This window comes from Pseudochaenichthys georgianus, chromosome 1 (genome assembly GCF_902827115.2).
Source record: "Pseudochaenichthys georgianus chromosome 1, fPseGeo1.2, whole genome shotgun sequence".
Lineage (NCBI taxonomy): Eukaryota > Metazoa > Chordata > Actinopteri > Perciformes > Channichthyidae > Pseudochaenichthys > Pseudochaenichthys georgianus.
Window position 1 is genome coordinate 1,220,583 of NC_047503.1, and position 24,833 is coordinate 1,245,415.

Below are 24,833 nucleotides of genomic sequence, written 5' to 3' on the forward strand. Positions count from 1 at the left end.
GATATAATTTCTCCGTCATAATCGGTTGTTTCCGTGAACGGCCGACTGTTGAGTGACAGCAAATGCTGCGGCTGCAATGCATTGTGGGGCAGCATTTTCTCCTCTCCTTTCGGTAACGGCCCGTCTACACTATAGCGTCGAAAGCTCCAATCTGCCCATTCACTTTCAATGGGGTGACGTCACGCAGCCGCGTTTTTTCGCCGAACTGAATTGTGGGTAGCAGAGCGAGGCGTCTCAGGCGACAGAAGTTGAACAATGTTCAACTTCTGTCGCCTGAGACGCCGGAGTAGCCAGCGCCAGCCAATCAAATCCCGTTTCCCAAAATCTGACAGCTGAAGCCGTAGCCAATCAAACCGCGTCTAAGCTGGGGGAGATATCCCGCCGTTCATTTCTATATTTAAAAAAAAGTCGGAGGAGAAACTAACTATCGCCGTAGCAAATCACCCGGTTTTGTATGACCAGACCCTCTTCACCTACCGGGATACAAACCGGAGGAACCAGCATGGAGGGAGGTGGCAGAGACAGTGGGGAAACTGGTAGGTTTTCGCCTGTTTGGGGAGTTTATATATATATTGCTCGCATAAAATCCCCGGGGGTTTTTGATTTGTATGTCGGGGGCGGGAGATTCATGTGATTGGTTGTTGGCCGTGTTGCTTGAATAAAATCCCCAAGCTCCAGACACGCCCAGCTCCAAGCTATTTTTGGAGCTGTAGTGTGGACGCTCCGTAAGGGAGGTCCAGTGGTTCCTAAGCTAAAGGAGGTTATAAAGGAAGTTTGAAACCTCCTTTCCTTTCATCTAGAGAATTCTAACCACACTTATCGTGGCTGCCACTGAGGGACTTCCGGGTCATTTCATTCGGTTAGGAAGGTTCCTAAGCTAAATGGACTATTCGACTGCAGCCCTAAATCCTTTTGAATTCTCCTATGCACTATTCCTTAACCCCGTGACATTTCACACAGAGGTTAAGGAATAGTGGATAGGAGAAGACGATAGGAGCTGATTGTTGGACTATTCGACTGCAACCCCGTCTCCGAGGCTGTATCCAGTTCTTATTATACATCCATGGTTAGGAACCCTCCTCCTAAACTAAACTGACAATTCGACCACAACCAAGTATGTTGCAGTTCGTTCCCTTTAACAGTGCATTTATTGATAAATCATTGACATGAATGGATACAGAACACACGGGCTACAGAGAATGGTTCAGGTAGAGAAGGGACACGTAGTCATACACAGCAGCACATGGACATTTGTCCTCACACCCTTACGTTATTATATATTTTCTCACACCTGCCAGGGCCAATGAGAATACAGTTATCATCACTCAGTCCACGTGTTAGGAATGAATCTGTGACACATGGAGCCGCAGCAGGTTCAGCGTTACCACACACGAACACAACAATGTGCTGCTGATGTGTTAACATGGATGGAACTGAGTATAAACATGAAATACACTCTGAAGACATGTTCCCAGAGTTCCTGCTGTTGGTACTTCATCTGGTGGGAATGTAAAAAGTGAAAGCACTCAGTAGTCACACTCAGTGCATCTATCTGACCCACTGCACTGGATGTTATGATGTCCACTGAGGATATGATTACAGCATGTGGAGACAGCACACTGACACATATAATAAAAGGCCATAAATAAATAAACATGTTTTTGTTCAGATTTGTTTGATTGCTCTTCCTGGTAACAACTAGTTCAAACTGGTTCACACTGTACACCATGTGCACTTCCTGTTCCACTCCCCTTTGCTTCATTATGGCTGCCACTGCTCACTGGTTATTTAGCTTTGGGAACTGGTTTCTAAATACTGACAGAGGCAGTGGCAGAGATGTGTGTTATGGAGTGAAAGGTTTTGAGCAGGTCCATGGACCATGGGGGACATCATCTGCCTGCTTATTGACCCCAGTGTTGAGTCTACACAACAGAACATCTGCAATGTACTGAGCTGCTTATTGACCCCAGTGTTGAGTCTACACAACAGAACATCTGCAATGTACTGAGCTGCTTATTGACCCCAGTGTTGAGTCTACACAACAGAACATCTGCAATGTACTGAGCAGATGCTCTTTCTCACACACACTGGGAACCTGACTCTGATGGATCTCATTCAAATCAGAGAAACTGTTATGGATGGGACTGAGTCACACACACACACACACACACACACACACACACACACACACACACACACACACACACACACACACACACACACACACACACACACACACACACACACACACACACACACACACACACACAGCAGTAATGTTGATTCCTTTAAAAAAGTACAAATGACAGAAATGAAAAACAGCCGTTCTGGCCAGCAAGAAACAAACAAATGCAAACAGTCAGAAGCAATGTCTTCGGTGGCTCGGTCAGACAGTGTCCCTAACTCACTGACTCTGAAGACACCAACTACAGTTTGAAGACGAGACATCAATCCAGCTGTCAGCCCCATGTTTAACTAGTTTAACTCGTCACATTCTGCCCCCCCCCCCACCTGCTGGACTCAATCATTTAAGGAACTCCTGTAAGAAAAGTCCCCCCCCAGCCAGGCACCAGGGTCTCTGTCCTCTCAGGCAGCGGTGAAGAAGACGGCGACTCCCGACCCCAGGTCTGCTGCAGAGGGAGAGCCTGCGGGGTGGGGGGGGGCTGCTGGTTGGGTCTGTATAAGACACGGCGGGTCCGGCCCGCAGTGGGGGGGTCGTGGGCGGCTAGTCCTCCTCCTCAGAACCTCCTCCCACGTGATTGGCTCCCCGGTCAGGGCTGCTATCCTCTGCAGAGGCAGAAGAACAACACACACTTCAATTCAACATTCCCTCTCCATAACAATGAGAACCATCTCCCCTCTCACTGGGTGGGGGGAGGCTGAACTTCAGTTGGACAGAGCAAACTGAATTCTGGGAAATCCTGACAGATTAGCAGATGGCTTCTTTTGAAAGGAATACACTGAGGTTCCCCGGAGACATGTTTAACAAGTTTAAATATGCTTCATTACTATTTGTGTCTGATATGTTGTTCTACAAACAAATCAAACTAACGTGTTAGTCTTTAAATACCATCACGCTCTTTTTGCTCATTAAAGATCCAGAAGTGCGCAAGGGTGTAACTTTGGTTTGAGAAGTGGGGGGGACACAAAACGGGGGGTCCTCCGCAATGAAACATTTTCTCAATTTAATTCTATTTCGTTAGTGGATCGCCGGAGCTGTATTAGATCAACATTAGCATGCTTATTGTAGTGGTAAGTGCACTGCCTTAGCGGCCTGAAGCAGCATCCTTGATGGAGCTGTGTGTGGGCTGGACCCATAGACTGTATATAAAGGCTGGACCTGTACTTTACAGGACAGGAGTGAGCAGAGGGTGGAGTTGTCCATTCTTGTTCTGTTTTCTGTGATATATCTCCCTCACCCTCTCAGACTTTCAGCTGCGCGCGCTGCTAAAGAGACGCGCTACCATGGAAACCAAACAATGGTGTAGCTGTATTAAAGTCCGAGTGGAAACAGTCCTGAGTAAATCTGATGTTGTCAGAAATCTGGAGAAATGTGACCCGGGAGGAAACCGGGAGAGGGCAATGAAATCTGGAGTTAGGGTTGGCTGCATGAGCACCAGATGCTAACAACAACACGTGTGACTCGCTGAGGAAGAGCTCTGCTCTGATGAGGGCAGGCGGGATCAAAGACCTCAGAGCGCCATTTTGCAGATGTTGGGGGTGTGTGCGAGTGTGTGCTAGTGTGGTGTATGCCTTGTCTGAAGCCCAGGGGATGGGGGGGGGTTCCTCCCGGCGGTACCTCCTGCTGATTGGCCAGCTCCTCCTCCAGCTGCTGGGACTCTTCCCTCACAGTAGACAGGAAGTCAGCAGGCGACTGGCGAGGAGGCGTGGATTTCTCCGCGTGGTTATAGAGACCCTTCCACATCCTGAGACGGAACAAATGGATGTTTGACTGACAGCGAGTTGCTCGGGTCGAAGAAAGTAAAGACGTAGGACCACGAAAAGAACAATGAGCGCGTGTGCGTGTGCAGGGACTCACTTGAAGCAGTAGGGGGTGGTGTTGGGCCTCAGGACCCCCTGGCTCTGGCTCTGCTCAGCCCGGTACAGAGGGTTGGTGTACTGGGCCCGCTCCTTCCACAGCTCGGGCCAAACGGAGTGAGTCCGCTCCCCAAGCCTGTGCACAGCACAGCAGTGTTACAAACCCAAATGCAGCACTCACTCTTTACTGCAGCAGACCAGCGAGCGGAGGGAAAGTAGATCCTCACGGGCCCCTAGGCAACATGTGAGGGTCAGCACTGACACAATGACACTCCCCTGACTGCTGTTGCCAGTCCAGTGTGGCAGAAGTTCATGTAGGATAACCATAGCAACCACACCATGACCTGCTACAGTCCTGAGCGCATGCACCCTGATGGGACTGCAGTGGAACTACATGGTACACATCATCATAAAGGTGTGAGTGATGAACATGTAATACAGTGATAGCACACTGAAGCAGCACAGGTCGTTCATCAGAGCGCTGGTCTCTGCACACGGTCCAATACGAGTCAGTCCTACCTCATGTCCCTGCGCTCCTTCTGGCAGTTGCCCAAGAAGGTCCCGTACTGGCAGGAGTAGATGTGTGTGTGTATGGCGACGAGAAAGCGCTCGTTGAACTCGAAGGCACAGGGGAACTGCTCGGACAGCTGCCACACACACTCCACGAACTGATCGATGACCGGAGACACTTCCTTAGGGTCTCCGTCCAGGTGGCCGTACCTGCAGGGACACAGCTGCATCTTACACACACGGCATTCTCTCCACTATCAAGACATATTCAAGAGCAGTGCTGTACAGTGCCTCCAGGGGAAGAGCAGACAGTACAGGGGGGAGGGAGGGAGGGAGGGAGGGAGCAGAGAGAGCAGAGAAAGGATTGGAATGTTCATTAATACCATTTCTCAATGCTATCTCTCCACGAGTGACTCGAGCTCAATGTAGAGTAAACAGTCTACAGACGTCTGTGATGGATGATATCGTAAATCATTCATCAGTAATTGTATAATTATAATGAATTTATATTATTTGTGTGCCTGCTAAAGCTAACAATGCTTTGAACAAAATGTCCCACCCCAGCTCGGATAGTAAGTGGTCCGGGCGCCCTTTTGATGTCCTCACGAAACAAGGGCCTCACTTTGAGCTCCGATGACCTCCAGTCATAGTCATATTATCATTTCACACGTAATCAGCCCTTTAACAGTGTCTGTTATTCTCAATTTAAATAGTCTTCATAATAATAATGAATACTGCAGCTTCAAGAGAGGCAGCACGTATCTGATCTCACACCCGGTGCCTGAAGTGGCTTTATGCCAGGGCTGAAAGTCATTTCTCTTGTTTCGACCCTTCTGTCTTTCACAACAAACACACACGACGCAGTTCAGGTCAGACGACGTCCGACTTCCAGTTACCTGTGGGAGAACTTGTGTCCGAAGGAAACCCAGTCCCTCTCTATCAGCACCTGGTGAGAGGAGAGGAGGAATACAAAGGAGGCCAGCGAGGAAAGGAGGAGCAAGGAGAGGATCAAATCAGAGATAAGAACAAGAGACTGTGTGTGTGTGTGTGTGTGTGTGTGTGTGTGTGTGTGTGTGTGTGTGTGTGTGTGTGTGTGTGTGAGTGTGTGTGTATGTGTGTGTGTGTGTGTGTGTGTGTGTGTGTGTGTGTGTGTGTGGTGTGTGTGTGTAGTGTATGTGTGTGTGTGTATGTGCGTGTGTGTGTATGTATGTGTGTATGTGTGTGTGTGTGTGTGTGTGTGTGTGTGTGTGTGCGTGTGTGTGTGTGTGTGTGTGTGTGTGCGTGTGTGTGTGTGCGTGTGTGTGTGTGCGTGTGTGCGTGTGTGTGTGTGTGTGTGTGTGTGTGTGTGTGTGTGTGTGTGTGTGTGTGCGTGTGTGTGTGTGCGTGTGTGTGTGTGCGTGTGTGTGTGTGTGTGTGTGTGTGTGTGTGTGTGTGTGCGTGTGTGTGTGCGTGTGTGTGTGTGTGTGTGTGTGTGTGTGTGTGTGTGTGTGTACCATGAGGCCTCTGATGGTCCTGTAGTAAGGGTCCAGCAGTATACTGGCCACAGAGCAGGCCTGGGCGGTGCGGTCCCAGCCGTCTGAGCAGTGCACCAGCACACTGACTCCTTCATCAGCCACGGCCTGCAGGGCACAGAGAGCAGCTCAACAGCAGGACCCCCCAAGCCGGACCCTCAACGCCCTGATACACCACACAGAGCTCATAGAACTGTCTCAGAATCCCACCCACCACAACGAGGTACCCTAAGGACCACGTCCTGTCATACGACCGCACTTTGCTTTGCTTTGACTTTCCTGTAAATCTATTGCTGCTTTAAGACGTTTGTTAATGTTTTAAATATTCATAGATACCGAATCAAAGCTGACACGAGAGACGATCTTCTTTGATTGTTGCTTTGAGTAGAAAATGGGTTTTATGACCTTTTACATAGATTCTATGTGTCTCTCTGAAACGTGTGTGCGTGTGCCGTGTGTACGCACCCTGGCTATGAAGAGCCCCGCATCCAGGATGGCTTTAATATGCTTGAGCCAACCAGAGTTCTCCAGACCATACAGGAAGTCAGTCATGGATGGGAATCGCATCTCGCCCACTGCATGGGAGAGAGGGAGATGCTATCAGAGGAGGCGCGCCGTGGGACCCTCACACCGCCTCTCCCAGGACCCCTCTCCTTACCGTCGATGACCTTCTGCTGGCTGCTCCTCATCACGTGAATATTTTCAATGCCGATGAAGTGCAGCTTGATGTTAGTGTAGTGGTCTTCATTCTCGTAGCCTTTCCCTGCAGCGCGATTTGCCATGGCATTCAACTGTACCCAAACACACACACACAATCTGTAATCTCATAGTATATGTGTGTGTGTGTGTGTGTGTGTGTGTGTGTGTGTGTGTTACCTTGGGCCTGGTGTCCACCACATAGATGTAGTCACTTCCTGGGTTGGCCTTCATCAGGGCCTGCAGCATGGCCTCATCCTCCTGACAGCGGCCGCTGAAGCCGGACAGAGGCTGGCTGCATCGACACACTGCGGCCTGCGATGTCACCACAATACACACTTTGTAGCACTGAGTCCTTTGCATCAGCAACATATGCAGGGGTTTTCTAGAAGAATATTGTATGAGGGCGCTAACGTCACTCCCGGCCTAAATGAAGCCCACAAGTGGAAAGTAAAGGTTTGTTCACGCCTTAAAGCTGCTCACGGTTCCTGAGCTCCTCGACAGGGAACAAACATCTCATTCAGAAGCCAGAGTGGAAGCCTGCCGCCTGCCACTCGTCCCCGGCAGACCCACCGGACATCCACCCCATATTTACCCAAGCTCCTCTGCTGCGTGCCGTCTGACGGTCTATTGGACATGGTTTTCACATTTTTGGAATAATTATACAGTTTTTGACGAACAGAAATATTGTTTTCTGGAATCACTTGAAATGTTGGTTTGAGGGCTCACGCCGAGAGTAAGAGGGCGCAGCGCCCTGGGGCCCGGTGCAGACAACACCCTGCATATGATCCTCACTATATTCATGACTCTGTGGTTTCAAGTCTGTGTGTGTGTGTGTGTGTGTGTGTGTGTGTGCACACACACCAGAGTGTCTTGGTGGAAGTAGGACAGGGCAGGAAATCGTCCTCGGCTCCTGAACCTGGCACTACCCACAATGATGGGGGGCGTGGCCGACTTTGGGACATACAGCTCGGATGGGTACGTCTCACACACCTGGGGGGAACATATATTTGAATTTTGTAGATTATACAGATTACCAACTGTTACTAAACATGGTTCCTGCCCACCATAAATGATGGCAAACACATTAGTTTAGATATACTGAATTGATCCTTTATAGTATATGCTGTGGCTCACTGAAGAATGGACCTAAAGGCGCCCTGCGGCACAGAGGAGCAATGTGCACACTTTAACACTTACCTTACTGTCTAGCGTATAACAGCTGTTAGTAGGATCAGTTCATCCTAGATTTGGGTTTTTATGGCAGTTGTTGACAACAACAAAACTACAATATTGACAACCATTTGAGCATTAAAGTGGTCTTCTAGAGGGGCATGTAGCAGGCTGTTTCTCGCATTCAGTGCAGTGTTTGAGCCAAGGCTGGATCATAATGTGCAATAATTGGACATGATGGCAATACTATGATATAATCCCTGAACATGTGGACTGACCCTACACTAACCTGGACCCACATTTCATATGAACCATACACATCTGTATGCCACACTTATCGTCATGCTTTATGACATGAATGGCTCTCGTGTCACAGAAAGGGTCAAAGTCCTCCTTCAGGGAACCCATGTGTCCTTAAAGAACCCATGTGTCCTTAAAGAACCCATGTGTTCTTAAAGAACCCATGTGTCCTTAAAGAACCCATGTGTCCTTAAAGAACCCATGTGTCCTTAAAGAACCCATGCACGTATTAACCAGCAGCTCGTCTCTGCGCGCTGTGCAGCCCAGCAGCATGATGACATTACTGTATGACTTACAGTTAGCAGGGTTCACCAACTCAAATGGAAGACTTTTTAAGACCACTTTAAATAGAATTTAAGACTTATTTCACGGCAAGAAAGTATGAAGGAGAATTGCTATGAAAGAAGAAGTGTGTGTGTGTGTGTGTGTGTGTGTGTGTGTGTGTGTGTGTGATCTTCTGAGGTCTTCAACCTTCCTAAATGTTCCCACACCACGCCGCTCCTCCGCTCCCTCCACTGGCTTCCGGTAACTGCTAGAATCCACTTCAAGACCCTGGTGCTTGCGTACCATGCTGCGAATGGATCTGGCCCTTCCTACATCCAGGACATGGTGAAACCGTGCACCCCAGCGCGTGCACTCCGCTCTGCATCAGCCAGACGACTCGCTGCACCCTCGCTGCGAGGGGGACCCAAGTTCCCACCAGCAGGAACACGTGGGTTTGCTATCCTGGCTCCAAAATGGTGGAATGAGCTCCCATTGACATCAGGACAGCAGAAAGCTCACGCACCTTCCGGCGCAGACTGAAAACTCATCTCTTTCGACTCCACCTCGAGCGATAGAACTATTAACAGAGCACTTATATACTAATAAAGGGCTGGCTTACCTAAAGCCAGTTGAGCAGCACTTGAAATGTTTTGCTCTATGAAACCTGATGTACTTTATGATTCTGTTTTCTTCAAGGTTGTATTTTGTTGGTCGAACGCACTTATTGTAAGTCGCTTTGGATAAAAGCGTCAGCTCAATGCAATGTAATAAATGTATAACGCCGTGCGTAGGATTCACGTGGGAAGGTTGCTTGCGTAGTAGAAATCCAAAAAATAGGTACAGAATTGTTCCGACATTTTCCGATTCACCAAACATTGTGTACCGGCGAGGAAAGTGTGTACGGCACTTCCTACGCCGGTTTCCCTTTAGAAATCACAATCGACTCGAATTGCGGTGCAGCTTTTGCGGTCGATTGTGTCTCACTGTGTTGTGTCTTGAAAATGAATTCTTCATATCTGATAAATGAGAGGTAACATTTTATTGATGGTATTATTTCCACACATTTCTCTCATCCTTCCTTCTGCCAACGGTGTCGCAGTTTCTCGTCTCTCCCGTTGTTGTGCTTAGTGCGTACGCATGGGTCAGAGTTTGCGTGGAGGACCGCACGTTTTCCCATCAAGTTAGTATTTTATAAATCGCAAACATTGCGTAGAAACTGGCGTACGCCATCTTCTGAGCGTATATCCCTTTATAAATGAGGCCTCTGCTCCCTTGGCTACAATCTTTCATCGTTGCTGTTGTATGATACGGTTAGCATCCACAGCACCTCCGCTTTTAGCTTTCAGCACGTCGCCCGGATGCTGATGCTGGGAGCACGCTGCACTAGCTAACGCTACATTCTTTTTTTAAAAAGGTGCAGCGGGCTTCAAACACGTTCCCCTCCACTGGTTTCAACCAAGCACTAAATTAGATGTTTTCAAACCAAATACACTTCACCATATTTATTTGCAAGTAGATTCGAAGATACATGAGTTTCTGACTGCCGCTAGCTGAAGCTTGGTTGCTAGGTTACTAGCTGGGTGTTCGCCAATAAGGGGCCGGGGGAATGCAAAGTTAGGTTCCATGTTGATTTATTTCAATACAAAGTGTTAGTGGGAACTGAAAGGCTCTGAGCGTACTGGTTACTTTGCTGCCCGGACATTTCCCCCACAACACATTTAGACGCAGAAGCACCTTTCAAATCCGATTATTTTTAAAGACCTTTCTTATTTTTTTGATCATATTTAAGACTTTTTAAGGCCTTAAATTCTGATTATCAAATGTAAGACTTTTTAAGACCCCGCGGGAACCCTAGTTAGTCTGGATCCAGAAGAACAAGCTTAGATAGGAACCTATCATAGGGCTGGACCATCATGGTCCATGAGCTCCATCGAGCCAACATGGTTACAGCGTCTGTGAGGTGAGTTACCTGGTAACGAGTGGGCAATGTTCTGCAGTCCCAGTAGTATTTGTTAATAAAGTTTCGTGGGGTTGCATATCACATAGTTAGCCTCTGTAAATGCCTGTGAGGAATACTGTTTGGCCATTGTTTTTTTAAGTGAAGCACAACATGAAGCGTTGGATTTGAATATCTTATCTATGATTGTAAAGGCCCTGAATACAAGGCCTGCTCACTGCACTTCAGGTCCCAGGTCATGCTTTTCTGGTTCTTACCCGTCCCTTGTGTTATGAGGGTCTTTCTGCATGTAAACGGTCTGCAGAGTCACAACCCCTCAACGTGCACCCTGTAGCGAGTCTAACTCTAACACAGAGAAGAGCTGTCTGCGGCCCCAGAACGCCTCGTTGGACATTTCTCTTTTTCTTCCTGGTGCTAAGTGACGTAACGACGACCCAAATGGACCCATAGCAGCGGCATGCCCCCTCAGCATGGGTTTTCAGCATGTGTGCCTTTTTATATAGTTCAGCTTTGATTCCATCATCTCATTAAATCTTATTTAAAAGCATACTTTAGTTCTGTGAAGGGATATAAGGGATATATGCACTGCACTTCACTTTCATTAATATTGTATGTTGAAAAGCATATATATTACAGCACGCGTTTTTGTTGAATAGATTTGAGTGCTTCAAAATGTTGGGTCGCGATGTATTGACCAAGTACAAAGTGGGTCCCTCCCGAGGCCTGAGACCCACTGCTCGACAGAGAGGCTGTGTGAGAAACAATGTGAGTTTGGAACATTGAACAATATAAATCTATTCTAGTAGACCTCAACAATGGAACTATGATCAGTAGAAATGGCCATGACATGGGACCTCTAACAACTTGAACAAGTATATAAGAGTTATGGAAATAGTAGAGCTTCGGTACTGTGTAATGTGAGACGTATTGTTAATCTCCTACACTATAATAAAGCTTATCGTGTTAACCTCACAATCACACTGACCCTGTATTCACTGTTGGCCGCTGTGGAAACCCACAGGTTGTTAGGAAGTCCCATCCTCTTGTAGTCCGCCGTCAGGTCCATGAAGCTCCACGACTCCTGCCTCTCCTCTTTATTCACATTGGGGTTAAAGGACAGACAGTACAGCTCACTGTACTTCTCTGAGAGAGAGAGAGAGAGAGAGAGAGAGAGAGAGAGAGAGAGAGAGAGAGAGAGAGAGAGAGAGAGAGAGAGAGAGAGAGAGAGAGAGAGAGAGAGAGAGAGAGAGAGAGAGAGAGAGAGAGAGAGAGAGAGAGAGGAGAGAGAGAGAGAGAGAGAGAGAGAGAGAGAGAGAGAGAGAGAGAGAGAGAGGAGGAGGAGAGGAGGAGAGTAACTTGAAAGTGCTTCACAGCCTGAACTAGACACCACCTGCTCCTGACAACATGCTTTCCAGGGTCTGTGTTTATGAAATCCCTTTAAACACATTTAACCAATCACAAACATGATCACACACACCTGGTCGTGACAATCTGACCAATGAGGTGTGGACATCCAAACAGTCTCTCTCCTGTGGAACAAGGATCTGGAAGACCCGGAAGTCTTTGCATCGCAGGATCACCTGACTTCCTGCGGGGATGGTGGGGGTCCTCTCCACACTGCTCACCATACTGTGCAACACCTGGAACACACACACACACACACACACACACACACACACACACACACACACACAACACACACACACACACACACACACACACACACACACACACACACACGTTCTTTTATCCACTGTTGACACATTGACAATGTTCCACTTTCTCTATTGGTTCCTTTTGTTAATAACTAATGAGGCTTTTAATTAAATGTATTAAGTACACAAGTAAGGAATTTCAAACAGCACTATAAAAAAACAAAATCAACACAAGCCACATTGTTGAGTCATCTAGTTTTCAACGCAAGCTATAGGGATCTGCTTTCTTTGTTCCTTTGAACCCAGCAGACGGTCTGGGAGAGATCGGACCACGCTGGATGCCTGTTTTATGTGGTCAGGTCCAGGGGGGCAGGGCAGTGCCCCCACCCCCTCTTTAAGCAGGTTATTCAGTTACATTGAAACAGCCTTTTTCAGACACGGATAGGAGTCAGCAAAAGAAGAAAGGACGCCAGGATTCACGTGGTAGAATCTGAGAGGTGACTGAGTGCTGGAGGCGCTCAGGGCTCGCTGCTCACCCAGGACTCCTTGCGTGTCTCCGGGTTGTTCTCTACAAAGATGGTGTGCGTGGCAGAGAGGTAGAGAGTCCCAATGCTGGCCTTTCTCTGTCCTGACGACCGGTCGAGGAGACGCACATTTTCCACCTACCAGAGGCAAAATATCAGAGACAGACAAATCTAAACAAGACAAATACATAGGAAATATGTCTCTCCACTCACATCATCACAACATCGTTTATTAACTGTAATAGCAGCTCCCAACAGCCTCTGCCACCATGACTCATCAGATTACAACATTCACTGAGCTAAATCTAAGTGTGCCTGAAAAGACATGTCATCCAGTAAGTGTTGCCACGTATGACATAGTTATGAGAATGTGTGTATTACATGATTAGTAATGTTCCTTATAAAGCCTATCAGACCTGTGGAGACAGGGAGGATGGTCCTTTGAGGCCCCTGTGCCTTTAAGAGGTGGCAGACAGGAGGAAAGGGTTGTTTTTTTATCGCCATTACAGGACAGAATAATAGATCACATATTCCTATTGCATAACAAATAAAACCTGTTGCTGTTAGCGCACGAGCACATGAGCATCATAAAACCACAGCACCACACGCGCCAGCTGTGTTTAGAGTTACGTCAATAATTTAGAGGTTGAACAAATGTTATTGGTTTAATGTGTAGGCTACCGGCAATGTGTTTGGTAAATATTTGTTAAGCAGAATATGAACTGGACACAAGAACGTGTTCCCAGGGCTGTCCCTCACAGACAGCCGGTTCTGTGGAGCTGCCCGCGGGGTTCAGCAGAGACAGAGCGGGGAGAGCTGATGCAGAGAGAAGCACGAACCTGGCGGGTCATTGAATAAAAGCTAAGCGAGAGGGCACACCAGAGGAAACAGAGGAGGGACGTTACGTGAAGTCCTGCTGGAGAAATGCCGAGCGTTGTTACCTTGGGCGTCCGGATGTGCTCCATCACTGACAACCAAAATGGAGGAGATGGAGAGAGTGTGGTGTTCTGTGTTTTCCCCGTCAGCAGTTATATTCCCTGATTTACGTCAAAACATGAGCTGTGTTCTTCGTGGCCGATGTTCCCGCGCTGGCAAGGTATATTTCCCATGATAACCGGTACCCAGACTTTGTTCCGTTAAACTGAAAGGAAATGATTATTTACTAACGGTATCCCGGCCCGGTAACGGTACCAGACTATCTCCTCGGTCTCCTCTCACGGTGACGCTGAGAACAGCTGCGGTGATGCGTTCCACACGTAACGTTAACAAGAGAACGTGCGGGGCCTCCGGTTATACCTTTCAAAATAAAAGCCAGTGTGTGTCCCCATGAGGAGGAAGACTTGTTCCAACAGTGGTGGCGTTCCCCGGTCGGAGATTCTCATTCTCACAACAAGACCTTCGTAGACTTACACATCCTTTCCTTAACATATCATTATAATCAGAGGTGGGATGTAGCGGAACACAAATACTTCGTTACTGCCTGCCCACTTAAGTATGTTTCTGGTATCAGTACTTTACTCCACTACTTATTTTTCTGACGACTTTTTACTTTTACTTCTTACATGTTGAACTCAAATACCTGTACTTCCTACTTCTCTCATTTTCCAAACAGCCGGTTCCTTTAGTCTGAATGTGTGTCTGGTGCGTGATCATTATTCTGTAGAGTCACTGCGTGCCTATTGATCTGAACACGATCCGTGTATCCATCACTTCCTGGTCTTCTCTAAAGAAGAGGGACCAATGGAAACGTTGTCATGTTGCCGTTGTTCAGCATGGAAACATTCATTAGCTAACAATTGTTCTATTGTTCTATTCATATAAAGGGAGGTCAGGTACTCTTTAAAACAGCTGCTAGTTATGGGTACTTTTTACTGAAGTACACTTCAAAGCCTCTTTACTTTCACTCGAGTAAAGAAGTTTAGAGTATTTTTAAACACGAGTATCTTTACTTATACTTGAGTAAAGGATGTGTGTACTTTTGCCATCTCTGATTACAATACCCTTTGCCTTGTATTTTCAGCAGTAGCCTATAGCGCTGCTCAGGCCGTCTCGATCCATCTGAATAACAATCAGAATCTTGATATTGATGTTCTGATGCGCATTGATGCAAAACATCTACTGTCCAATGTAGATTAAATGTTCTCAAGCAATAAATAGAGAGATAGATAGATAGATAGAGAGATAGATAGATAGATAGATAGATAGATAGATAGATCTTTAATTTGGTCATTGTACAGGTGCAACGACATTACAATAAACTCAAGGTGCCAACACGCAACAACAAGACACTATAAAAACAATACATGGGACTTAAAATAGACATGATAGGGAATATGTACATAAATAAATAATAAATTAAGTTGCACGATTCCACAATACAATACAATTCAGCAGGCCCTAATCTTTGAGGTTCTTGACTTGAGTACAGGGTTGGGAGGTGTAATGTCCCACTACACCAGAAGAAGCACTTACTGCGTGTTGTTTCAATGAAACTTCAGCAAGATTAATTCTTAAATGGGTTTTTTAACCAGGTAGGAATTGTTGTACCATAACACTTTCGGAAATGGTTTACTTTCTGAACAGTAAAATGGCAACAATGCCCTAATCTGAACGCTAACTATATGAAATGTTGAATGTATTTAAATAGTGAAGAACACACTGTGTAATGTATTTCCATGTCAGTCTTTCCGTGGCCACAAGATGGCAGTCGTAGAGATAATAATGTCCAGTGGAGTGTGTGCGTGCGTGTGCGCGCGTGTATGACGATCAATCATCTAATAAGGGAGGGAGTTAGTCGTTGAAACATGTTTAGGTCACACCTAAAAGTGTATCTTTGATGGTTTTGTTGAATCTGCGTTAGAAAAGTGATGTATGCGTTTACAATAAGGAAGGATGGGCGGGCGCTCATGTGAGTGAGTCAGTCTCATATTATAATTGACAATTGTGTTCAAGGCTTCACAGGGTCGGGTTTTCATGTAGCGTGAACTATGCTGCTCAGTCCAACAGTCTGAACGTCATGAGGCATGTGACGTAGCCTCACGCTAATTTGCAGGGAAAGGTTTGTGCCTCGTTTAAAGTTACGTTTCAGAAGACAACACCTTCTCTGGCAAATTCGACAAACATCTAAATCCAAAAAGCATCACTATTTCATCTTTAAAATTGTGCCATTGTGCATTAATACCCCACTGCTGGTGGCCTTGTGAGTGTGTGTGTCCACTGAGTGTCCTGCTGCTTAGTGTGTCTTGTGTAATGGACATGTCAGCTGCAGCAGCATTGTGATTACAGATGTAAGATGTCGCCCTCTGCAGGGCTACCCAGGGTCACATCAAGACTCTCCTGGACTGTAGAGTGCACCCTCACTGCTCCATCATACAGCTCTGAGGGATATTCTAAGCCTGGCCGTGCTGTTAAGGCACAATAATGTTGAGGGGAAATAAAGTAGAAGTACTGTCTCTTGATGTCCTGCTGTTATCTGGTGCAGTCCACCATGAGCAGTCCACTTGACCTCTGTGGACGGTTCCCTGTTCACCTCTGGCTGACACTAGTCTGTAACCTATTACTGCAATGCAGGTCTTCACAGCTTAGACTGGGAGTGTCGGTGCATAATGTAACTTTAGGCAAAGACATTACCAGCTTCTGTAAGTTCAGGATGAAATGCTCTAATCAAGCAGAGAGATATTGTTCAAATCTCAATCTTACATTACTACATGTTCCTAATCATAAGGACAATGGGCAAACATGAGTTGCAATAATGAAAGCTGCATATTAAATCATATGACTGGGTACATTTCCACAATCATATGAATTCTTAAAGAATGTCACACAATTATAATTAGGGTCAATAAATACATACAACAGATTTTTTTTTAAATAATGACGTTAAAAGCATCAATCTGGTGCACTTAAAGCAACATGAAGAGATCTATGGATACATCTGTCTACACCCATATGAAACAGAACTGTAAACAGATTTACTATTTCTTTATTTAAATCACTCCCCTTTTAAACTATTCTTGTTTTACTCTCCTATTGAATTTCATACCTGTTTTTCATTTATCCTCTTATTTTGTAATAACTACAATGATCATATAAAGGTGTTCCTCAGAAATACTTGTACATAAATGCTGACCAAACCGTTTGAGACCCACTGAGGTAACTATCTAAACCAGGGGCGGACTGGCCATCTGGAGAATCTGGAGAATTACGTTTTTAGGCGGCATCATTGAAGTTGCGCTGACAGGCGACAGAGGTACACCGTTTCCCCGCAGCAAGGCTCCCCGTTGACAGTGCAGTTGTCACAGTGTCTCATTTGGGACCCCCCATGAAGCCGACCCTGTACTTCTTAGATGTTTGTTTTGGAGTTGGATTTCTGCTCCTAACTAGTCTCTGCAGCGTACATGCCACTGTTAAGTAGATATGTGATGGTGATTTCAATGAAGTGTATTGATTGGCTCATTACACGACTATACAACTCTTTAGTACTCTATCGCTGTACTGTTTGTGTGATATGTAAGTGGATATGTAGAGGGGCAGCAGTCCCAGCATAGCGGTATAGATGAGTGTGTACATTGCAGTGACCTGCGCATTGATAATGATGTCCAGTTGACTTGCAGTGGTGTGTGAGGGGTTTACAGTTGGTTATGAACCTCAGAGCCCCATGGTAGACAGCGTCCAGCAGATGAAGGGAGTGAGCTGAGGCGTTCGTACACAACATCCCCGTTGTCCAAGAGCGGCAAAAATGTGGCAGCTACAAGCCGTTTCCTCGCACTTGTGGAGAAGCAGGCCTTATTTCTAAAAAAGAATCCCAGCTTTAATTTCTATTTCCTTAAGAGATCGTCAATATGTGGTTTGAGGCAGAGATGTTCATCTAGTGATGCCTAAGTATCTTCAATGGGGTTATGGTTTTGCAGCTGGTATGGCAAATCAAGGCTTGAGAGTTAACATTAGCGTAGCAGCTTCCTCTCCTACTCCACTGGATAATATCTACTCAGTAGAGCTGAATGCTCTATCAGGTCGCACCTCTCTGAGAGTCTGATCCAGCCACTCCTTGTTCAGGTGTGCTGCATGTTACTCTGCATGTAGGGTGTGTCTGTGAGAGTGTGAGCATCTCATGACTGGCGTTTCTGTGTGTAGAAGTGTACGAGGTACTCTGCCTAGACTTGTGGTTTCACTAATAACTTGTTGGGACTGATGAAGCAATTATCCCCAAGAAGAGATTACCTCTCTGTTGATGCTAGTTACTTCTCGAGGCCAACCCTGAACCCTGAACCCTGAACCCTGAACCCTGAACCCTGAACCCTGAACCCTGAACCACGGCCGTCCAACTGAAGACTCCAGGCTGATCAGGCTCCCCATCTTTACCTCTCATGTTCTAAGTGACCGGCGATGCAACGAGCAGTTTGGAGTCAACAAGCTGCTGCATTTCTTTGGGCTAGGACCTTTATATATACATATATATATATATATGGCTGGGACCTGGGGGGAACCCGGCTAACACAGCACAGTGAGAGGTCCACTGTTCCACCTTAACAACATGCAGTGGAATGGTGCTCACATTCAAACTTAAAAACATGTTTTTCTTAACACGTGCCACGTAGCAAAATGTGAAAGCAACATTTTGTAATTGAAAATAGTTTTGTTGATTTAGTTTACGGAACAAAGTAAACTGTATGTCTGTATTGTTGTGACTCACCTGAGCCAATGTTGTATCAGGAACACATGGATGAAGCTCGTGTTCTCATCCCTTCACATGTCTGGTGACCTGAAGGACATCGTAGTGCGCCTAACACTCCCACTCTACCTGTTCGATTGCATCTTAGTCCCTACTTTGTTTCCATTCACTTATCTTGTGCACACACACACGTCACTTTAATTGACCAGGTGCTTAATATAAACTATTCCATAGGATTAGGTTTTATTTCCAACCACAAACACTTGGCACACAAACATGCAGAAGTCAGACACATTCTGAACATGCCCTTAATTTCTATACTTTCTCAGCTGCCACATCCTCACTGTGTGGTGCATGTTTGTACATGCATGTGTTGTCCTCCGAGCCTTTTCAAAAGCTTTACAACTCCGGCCTTAGCTTCCCTTGTGTAATACTCCAGCGATCAAAAGTGAATACGATTATTATGTGGTTAATGAATTCCAATCTGCACTGCTGGACAATCCGACACTGTATCATGGATTTGTCTTGAAAAGACATTTCGGTTTAAAACACAGAAAATCTGGAGCAGGAGTTGACTGTTTGAGGCAAATGTTTGTTTAGTCTGCCGTTTAAATAAACCTGCATGGCATGAGCATGCAGTTAAGCCTGCACAGTGGCAGTTGTCCACGCTCGTCACGTGCACGGTTTGGTTAAAGGTTTTCAGTGTTTTTTTCTCTCAGCTCTAGCATGTGCTGTACAGAGACTGCAGGGTTTAGCACACCTCAAGCTTCTCCTCTGCACACACCCTACACTACACCCGCTCATTCATTACAAAGTGCTTTGCATACAGCCAATATTCAACAATACAACTAGCTGTTAATGTAGATTTCACCTTGGCATTAATAACTATAGATAATAAAAACAAAACTTCTCTAAATATATAAGAGCTATACTAAATAGCTTCACTATTGGCGTACCCCACCCAAGCACAGGCAATGTCCCCAAGACATGAAAAACACCAACAGATTGTTAAGAGCCACGCAACGTGCTTTGCATCGAGGTTGCTTTCTATCCCTAAGTCAGGTGTGATGGTGGTCTTTCCTGGCCTCTCATCATCATGTGTCCTCGACCTCCCACCATCGTATTGCACCATACTGGGTGCACAGGAAGGCGCTACAATGCCTTCTCAGTGAAGTGTTGAGATGTAGAAACCTCTTCACTCTGTAACATTTCAGACTGTACCAACCTTGACCTACTAGTAACAGTATGCGTGGGCAGCCAGACAGTTCGAGTGAAGTTTGCCTTCCTACCATACATGCAGGGTTTCCCACACATAGACTATACTTGGGCGGGGCCGCCCAGGTATATTAACGGCCGCCCAAGTATATTTCGCGACCCATTTAGGTTTTTTTTTTTTTTATAATTTTTTAATAATTTTTTTTTTATAATTTTTTTTTTTATTCGTCCGTGACCACGACGCCATCTGCGATCGATTAACTTGTGGACAATGCTCCCTCGCTCCCTTGCACTGATCTCTCCTCCTTCTGGCCTGTTAAGTGGCCTGCCTCACACAGGGTGACTGGCTGTCCACATGATGTGGCCTGCCGACATGGCCACTGTCATACAGATCATAAATCAAAGCCCTTGATTGGTCTCTGTGTGTCATTCAAGCTCGGGATAAGCTCAGCTCAGGTGAGGTAAAGGACTCTCTGAGTGTTTAGATAGTTAACTTAGTCTAAGTTCTCAGTGGGTCTCAAACGGTGTGGTCACCAGTTATGTAAACACATATTAAGGTGAAAAAAGGTAAGATACACTTTTAAAACTTGTTGAGAGAAAACTAGTCTTTGCTGCTGCCTCAAAGAGGAGACAGGAGAGGCTGATTCAGGAGCACAGACACACTCACAACTATAAATGAACCAAAAATAAATTAATAAACAAGTTTTCAGTGTTTTTTTTCATATTGGAAATGGTATGTTGTTGGTTATGGCCATGATTTATGATTATTGAAATGTATACAGGTTATGTTTAATATAGGTGTTTCCATAGATCTAGTCTCTATATTTTCCCCTCAAAATGCACCAGATTGATGCATTTAACTCCAAAATAAAAAATAAAATCTTACCGGGGGGGCATGCCCCTGGACCCCCATAGAGGATTGAGGTCGACCCCCACTAAAAATCACAAACAACACTGGCAGTTAATGGACCAGCACCAGAGGTGTTCCCATACACACAGGCGTTGGAGCTGTTCTTCATGAAATCCCAGAAGGATGAAGTGCTCTGACAAACAGTGCCATCTTTGCGCAAAATGATTATACAGGAATGAAAAGTCAATAAATAAACATGTTGTTAAAACTTTTTTTTTTTTTTTCGGGCACCCCCCCCCCCCGCCCGCTGCCACCACCCGTCCAAGTATATTTCAGATCTGTGGGAAACACTGATACATGCATATGTGTGTCTCCGGTGTATGAGTAAAGGTGGAGTAGAGCACGTCGTAGTCTGGAGTACAAGAAAAGGCAAACGCTGATCACAGAGACCCCTATCTGAGTCTTCTTGAGTATCGTAACTCCCAGTTGACAACTTCAGATCACCGGCCCAGCTGCTTATGAGTCGTCGCGTACGATCCATACTACCCAGCACACACCAGCAGCTTCAGCCCGAGTCGGTCAGCCACGGATGCTCATGCCAGGAGAGTCTACCGGCATCTTTACCAGCATCAACATCAGAAAAGGTACTACAACAGGTCAGGCAAGCCGATGTCGTCGCTGCATGGAGGACAAAACGGGGGTTACGTATTGTAACCCTATAAGCACAGGCGGAGCCCTCTACTGGACTATATGGGTACTACTCTCAACCATGCTATGCGAGCATTCACACACTGAGTTTGTATAAACGTAGCCGCCAATCAGGGCGAGCCTACCTGAATGCGCGCGCAGGCACACAGTATATAAGGTGGCCACGTATGGAGCCAGAATTGGGTCAATATTCTAGCGCGCAAAACAAGCTACTCACGAGTGAAAAATGTGCTTTTACACGCGCAATAAAAGGACCCTCGGGGGGCAGATTAAACCCCCGCGAGCGGCTATGCGCTCGCTCGCGGGAGAGACAAGCCCTCACTCGCTCACGTAGTCTGTCTGTGCGCGCGTGTAATGTGATGCAGTCAGGTGAGCCTGCTGCCTCCTCCCACAGTTAGCAGCAATCATATTGGAGTTGTGCGTGAACTGCAGAGCAGCCTGAATCTGAGCAAAAGTAATATTTTGGGTTTTTCATCCAAAGGCCCGACAGCCAGACATGTGATAGATGTCTGGCCGTCGATGAGCGTCCTGTCGCCCTACTCAGATTGGTGTGTCCCGCACCGTTGTGTCTTTTCGGACGTGCCGACACCCTCCGCCACCGATTCAACATGTTGAATCAGTGTGTTGAATCGGTAGGCTGTCGGCAAAATAAATCACTCTGATTGGCTGTTCAGCTTAGCAAATCAGTGCATGAGAAGCGAAACGGAAGTGAGGGACTAGTGATGGGAATGACTGTATGGCTCTTTGAAGGGAGCGGGATCTTATGGCTCCGTTCCTTTCCAAGAGCCGTTCAAAAAGGGGGCGGGGTTACAGGTTTATCTGCGAAATGATCACCAGGATAATGATTGACTGTATTGCCAGACCTAATGTCAATCATCTGCATTGCAAACATGACACAAGGTGGCGCCATATCCATGTCATTCATGTCAGTGAATGTACTACTTTGTATGTACCCTCTGTATGTGTTGAGTAGATAAAGTTGCCTTGCCTTGAATGAAATTCAAGCAACTCTTAATATTAGATACTGGGTGTTTCTCAATGTCGAGTAAAGCTGCTCCAGAGCCACTATTTCAAGCATACTATGTCATCGAGTGCCGCCGAAGTACTGTTCCAATGTCCAGCATACTTGGAATTCTACCGAGCCCGGCGTACTTCGTTTGGAGAAATGTTGAGGCTGCACATGTGTAGACTCCGCGGTCTTAAAATCCCCACAATGCTGTGCGCACGGATCAATTTCCCCAAATCTGTGGGCGGAAAATGTAAGGCGTGGCCTCTCATATGATGCACACCTGCACACTTGCTCACTCTTTGTTTTCCGAATGCCAGGAAGTATTCTTGCCTCGCTTCTGAAGCAAGACGCTCGGAAGACATTGAGAAAACCCACTGTGTTTTTAAGTGGCAATGGAGATTATTTGTTGACCCTGCTTAAAGAATATGTTGCCTTTACAAATGGTGCGCTTTATCACTGCCTGGGTTTTGGTTGAAGTGTATCCAAATGCTGCTGCGTTTTCACGCTTGGCTCATTTTCCATCCGAAAAAACACGTCGTCAACCTGTCCCTGTACCACTTGTTATGACTTCTCTCTCTCCCGTATTCCGTTAAGGACCCACCCCATCTCACTCCTGAAACCTACCAATCAGAGTAGGGGCGGGTCTTCACAGAATACGTGTGGGGAACAAACTGAACTGGGGTAGTAACTATAGTAACGCAGTCTAAGCGGAGCCGTGACGTCATCCTCAATGCGAAACACAAAACCAACCAGCCGTTAGCTGTTAGCCCTCAGAGCTCACAGCTCCTCATATCTGTTCAGAAACTAGACACAAGTTAAACAAGTACAAACCACAGACTGTCTGTGTCATGGCGAATATAGTCGCTGGTTTATTTATGTCTGTAGGCCGTTGTTGTGAGTGTGGACGGTCGGAGCATATATAACGTTAGCTTAGCCGATCTCCATTCAGAAAACACGCATTTTAACCTGTTAAGCCCCAAAGCCCCCGTCTGTCTGCAGACTTGTCAAAGCATTAATTCATGGGTTTTACTAACCGGTATCAGTATGTTGTTACTTTGGCATCATTTTGAAACGTGTGTTCCAATTAAATCACCTGGAAAGAACCTCGATTTTGGAGAGCCAGAAAACTGAAAAAGTACCCGATAGCCGGAACTACGCCTAGTGGAAACGCAACCAAAAACGGCACGGCACGCTTAAACCACACTCTGCGCTGTAGTGGAAATGCGCCATTAGCTGTCTGTTGTTGTTGTTGTTGTTGTTGTTGTTGTTGTTGTTCATTATAATTGTAGTTTAAGTGTGGGGGAGTGGTGTGTGGACAGTTTGTGTGTCTCTGGTATGTGTTTCTAAAGATCCAGTGCGTCAGTGACAGGTGTGAAACCTGCCCCAGCGTATTCTCTCAGGGGGAGCCTGAGGGCTGTGTCAGCACAGGGTGTGTTCAGAACCTTTACACGTGTGAAAGGAAGACATGTGTGTAACACTGCTTTATTTTGGAATGGTTGTGGTTACAGTCATAGGTCAGAAGCTCTTCTTGTATGTCCCTCATTAATGCACAGTTTGTTTGTCCTGACGGCCTCCTGTAACCTCATCATCGTGTTTCCTTACAGTGTCAGAGACGGTGTAACACGTGTGCAGTAACTCCACTGAGTATGAGTTAGTGATTAGCCTGATGACTTTGCACTGGTATGCTACAGTAAGCCCTGGGCTCAGCTGAAATGTCCCAGGGGCTTTAAGAGACCTTTAAAGGGCGGGTGGAGGTGAAGGTGTGAATGTAAGCACATGAGGAATTTATTTGAGGATGTTTTGAAAAGACTGGATTTGTGAACATTATCTCATTCCTCTCTTAGTCCCTGGCTGCTCTATTATCACACATATGTATCATATACATACCAGAACAGCTCTATAAGGGGAGTCTTTCCCTTAAAAAGTCTGAGACAAAAGCCAGGCCGTCATCCACAAACTCACACCATGTGTGCTGGTGTTTATAGAGTCAGAGGGGGAGGGACAGGGAGGGATGGGGCGGGGGTAAGACAGAGAGAGAGAAAAAGTTGGCCTGGTCAGAGCAGGGATTCTCAAGGGGAATGTACAACACAATATCAACTTTTCTTTTACCCCTCTTGTGCTTGCAGCACACTCCCAATGTTCCCTCCTCCCTCTCTTTCCTGCTCTCTTTTTTCCTCCTCCCCTCTGTCTTGACACACTCTCTCCCTCACTCCTGCCCTCTGCTCCTCCACCGCCTCCCTCACTTCCTCCTGTCCGCATTTCTAACTCTTAGTGGGGAAAAACATGGTGTCGGTGCACAGCTCGGAGCTGGTTCCACTCGGCTGGGACGCTGTCACTAGACGTCATCTGTTCCTACAGAAAGTCTCCTCCAAGCTGGGGCCCGGTGTCCGGCAGCAGGGGGGAGGCACCAGAGCAGAGAAGGGGCCTTCAGCTCCAGGCTCAGGGACCGGACCTCCAAGACAGGGAAGCCCTGGGTTCAGGCAAGCCCAGAGAGATGACTTCATGCTGGGAGAGGTTTGGCAGAGCGCTGGGGGTGGATCTCCAGCGAGGCACAGCCAGATTCAGAGCCAGGGTGAGTCACACGCTGCTGGACGTCTGTAGAGACATTTCAGAACACACACATCCGCTTTATGAAGCCTGACATGTAAACACACAGCAGCACATGGAGTGTGTGTCTGCTCTGCTCCACAGCACCCTTCCCAGTCTGTCAGGCATACAGAATTATTTTTCAGTGTGTGTGTGTGTGTTTGGT

General features: G+C 46.5%; 1 protein-coding gene across 2 annotated transcripts; it reads right to left on the reverse strand.

The window, feature by feature from the left end:
* Positions 1-1,129: 1,129 nt before the first annotated feature.
* Positions 1,130-13,868, reverse strand: LOC117455368 (phosphatidylinositol-3-phosphate phosphatase MTMR7-like). 2 transcript variants are annotated; one of them, XM_034094853.2, is made up of 14 exons: positions 13,570-13,868; positions 12,641-12,766; positions 11,927-12,089; positions 11,435-11,592; positions 7,620-7,748; positions 6,936-7,070; positions 6,718-6,850; positions 6,525-6,634; positions 6,042-6,167; positions 5,445-5,494; positions 4,558-4,758; positions 4,040-4,174; positions 3,800-3,926; positions 1,130-2,787 (listed from the first exon to the last, which is right to left on the reverse strand). In XM_034094853.2, exons 1-14 carry the CDS (start codon positions 13,591-13,593, stop codon positions 2,587-2,589), a joined length of 1,818 nt encoding a protein of 605 aa, XP_033950744.1. In that variant the 5' UTR covers positions 13,594-13,868; the 3' UTR covers positions 1,130-2,586. The 2 variants fall into 2 exon arrangements, with proteins under 2 accessions (XP_033950744.1, XP_033950749.1); XM_034094858.2 differs by having other exon boundaries at positions 2,629-2,787; positions 3,754-3,926.
* Positions 13,869-24,833: the final 10,965 nt, after the last annotated feature.